Source organism: Octopus bimaculoides, chromosome 11 (genome assembly GCF_001194135.2).
Source record: "Octopus bimaculoides isolate UCB-OBI-ISO-001 chromosome 11, ASM119413v2, whole genome shotgun sequence".
Classification (NCBI taxonomy): domain Eukaryota; kingdom Metazoa; phylum Mollusca; class Cephalopoda; order Octopoda; family Octopodidae; genus Octopus; species Octopus bimaculoides.
In genome coordinates, this window is record NC_068991.1 from 18,577,422 (window position 1) to 18,580,695 (window position 3,274).

Below are 3,274 nucleotides of genomic sequence, written 5' to 3' on the forward strand. Positions count from 1 at the left end.
TATATATATATATATATATATATATATATATATGTATACCCTCTCCTTCTGACTCTTTACATGCTAAGCTCAAACTCTGCCAAGGTCAACATTGCTTTTCATTATTTCGAGGTAAATAAAGTAAGTACCAGTCAAGTCAAATACTGGGGATCAATGTAATTGGCATGCCCCTCCTCTCAACACTCTTGAACTTGTGTCTATATTGGACAGATTATTATTATTAATAAGGTGGGGAACTGGCACAATTGTTACTGCGATTGGGAAAATGTCTTGTGGCATTTCTTCCAGTTTTAAGTTCTGAATTCAAATTCCACTGTTGTTATCTTTGCCTGTCATCCTCTTGGGGTTGATAAAACAAGTATCAGTTGGGTATTGAGGTCGATGTAATCAACTAATCCCTCCTAAAACTTTGGGCCTTGTGCTTATTGCAGACAGAAAGGATTATCATTATTATGAAAACATGTGTATGTTCATAGAACAGCTAGAAATGGTGAAACTCTTGGCTACTTACCGGCTCTTAACTTCCCTGATTCCTTTGCTGGTCCTCTGTTTCTTACCTCGTCAATATATATCCCTTCTCTCATATTACCTGATATGTTGAAACCAAGACCAGTGAAGTCCTGGCTTAACAAATCCGCACTTACAATTTCCGGATCCTAAAACAGACAAAAAGATAGAAAGAAAGTAAGAAAATAAAAAAAACAATGAAAATAATTTATTGGATGACAATCGATCTCAAATAACTCACAAGCTTTTAGGTTCATTTCATTTTGTCAAGTTACATAGAAGCCTACTAGAAATATACCCTCCTTGCTGAAAACAACGCTCAGCTGAAACGCAAAAAGTTGGTGGTTCTCGACATGGCTACAAGAAATTGTGTGAAACAAAGAGTAAAAGAATAAGCCTGATAGTATAAGAAATAATTGGAAAATATTTTATTTCCAATATTTCAATCTAAAATGTAAGGCAGAATCATTAGCACACTGGTTAAAATGCTTAGTGGCATTTCATCCGCCAGCACATTCTGAGTTCAAATTCTCCCAAGATCAACTTTGCCTTTCAGGGTCAATAAAATAAGTACTAGTTGAACACTGGGGTCGATGTAATCAACTTGTCCTCTCCTATGAAATTGCTCGTCTTGCACCAAAATTTGAAATCAATATTTTGGTCTAAAATATAACATATTCAAGGACATTAGTATTGTGAAGAGGGTACTATCCTTGTTCGTCTCTAACTAAGCTGAAATTTGGATGTAAATGTAATTTAGGAAACATATGACAACCTACATCGTATAAAATCTCAATTTGTGTTTTAACACCATTTAAAAAAAATAAGAATTTGCACAAATTTATTTGGAATCTTGTTTGCCACACATTCAGCACCAGTGATGTGAGTATTTCATCAGAAGTTTTGTATTTTTTAGTAACTCTCAAATTTGAAGACCTATAAAAATCCTTCTCTTTAATTTTGGTAAAATTTAAGTTTGGAAGTATTTTTGAGAGAAATTGAAATCCTCTAGAATGTTTTTTTTTTAGTTTTAGTCATTGCCTCAACAAATTATAACAAGTCTAATATGAAGAGATGGTTTCTTTTGGGTTAGCTAGGCTAAAGGAAAAAAACTCAATAATTGTAACAATACAGAAAGAAGATCTGTAAGGTGATCTTCAGTTCCCTCCAAAAGCAAAAGACATTGAGGGCCTCTTTTTCTTCAACTAGTCTTGCAAGCCATTTGAACACACTGCATGAATCTGATGAGGAACTCATGGCTTGTCTTGGTCAACAAGTTGACAGTCGAAATATAGTAGCTTGTGCTTCAGTTTTTATGATCTCTTTTAACATGTTAGCATTATGATATAATTGTGAAGCTACCGTAGACATAGCAAGAAGTGTCAGGATGATTTCTACATTCCCTAAACATGTAGCTAGTTTAATTAGGTTAAATTATAATTGTTAAAAGAAACGAAAATAAATTAATAAAAGCAATATTATAGAGGAGTTGTCATAATTATGCAGTTGTTATGACTGGTTGATTTCTCCAACATATAGAGAGGATAGAAGAGAGAGAGAGAAGGAGAAAGAGAGAGAGGGGAAGAGAGAGAGGGGGAAAGAGAGAGAGAGAGAGAGAGAGAGAGAGAGAGAGAGAGAGAGAGAGAGAGAGAGAGAGAGAGAACGAAAGAGACACATAGCATAAAAGAGAGATATGGAAAGCTGCAAGATGAGTGCACATACTAAACTTTATTTCGTCATTTACTATAAGCACCAAGATTCAATAAAGGTTGAATTATAATTATTATAAATATGCCATATTTCCTTATATTTACCTATAGCGGTATAGGTGTACTTACAATGTTATCCATTTTATGACAGGTAACACTCTAGCTTTGAGTAATAAGGTAGGTAAAGAAACAAAAAAGTAAATGATCATATCTAGAAACAATGGTACATTCCAGGTGGGGGAATTTCAAAATCAGTGCAAAATGATATTTTAATATTCTTAAAATCATCTCAAATAAAAATTATTAGTTTGCCTATATAAACATTGAATTATTTATTTTCGAAACAATTCCATTTTTTTTTTTTCACCAATAAATGTACAACCTTTTCTATTTACTTAGTAATTCTCTCACCATTTCGTCAAGAATGATAACAAAGTAACTGTTCCACTGATGAGGTCAAAATAGGAACAAAACCTGAGTAGAGTTATCTTCCATACTTAACATCATTGACTGATATTGCTTTATATTTCTCATTGCACAGTTATTTCTTGCTACATGAATAAAAATATATCAACACTAAGTTAATCAGTAGCAGTAAACTTAAGAAGGTGATGAATTCGTAGAGCTGTTAGGGTTGTCGGATAGAAATCCTTTTATTAATATTTGTTCTGGCTCTGAGTTCAAATCCTGCCAAAATCTTCTTTGCCTCTCAACCCTTCTAGATTGGTAAATATATTACCAGACAAGTACTGGGAGGGAATTTTTCATTCCTTCTCTGCATGGGAGCTCTTTACTCTTTACTCTTTACTCTTTACTCTTTACTCTTTACTCTTTACTCTTTTTACTCTGTTACTTGTTTCAGTCATTTGACTGCGACCATGCTGGAGCACTGCCTTTAGTCGAGCAAATCGACCCCAGGACTTATTCTTTGGAAGCCTAGTACTTATTCTATCGGTCACTTTTGCCGAACCGCTAAGTTATGGGGACGTAAACACACCAGCATCGGTTGTCAAGCAATGCTAGGGGGACAAACACAGACACACAAACATATACACACA

The 3,274-nt window shown here is 34.2% G+C and overlaps 1 protein-coding gene across 1 annotated transcript in view; it reads right to left on the minus strand.

Moving 5' to 3' along the window:
* Window positions 1–45: 45 nt before the first annotated feature.
* LOC128249055 (uncharacterized) overlaps window positions 46–3,274 on the minus strand; it is a 72,750-nt gene continuing 69,521 nt past the window's right edge. Inside the window, exon 5 of the mRNA XM_052971558.1 lies at window positions 46–656. Coding sequence (XP_052827518.1) covers window positions 504–656 — 153 coding nt within the window. The 3' untranslated portion in view covers window positions 46–503. The remainder of the gene's footprint in view (window positions 657–3,274) is intronic.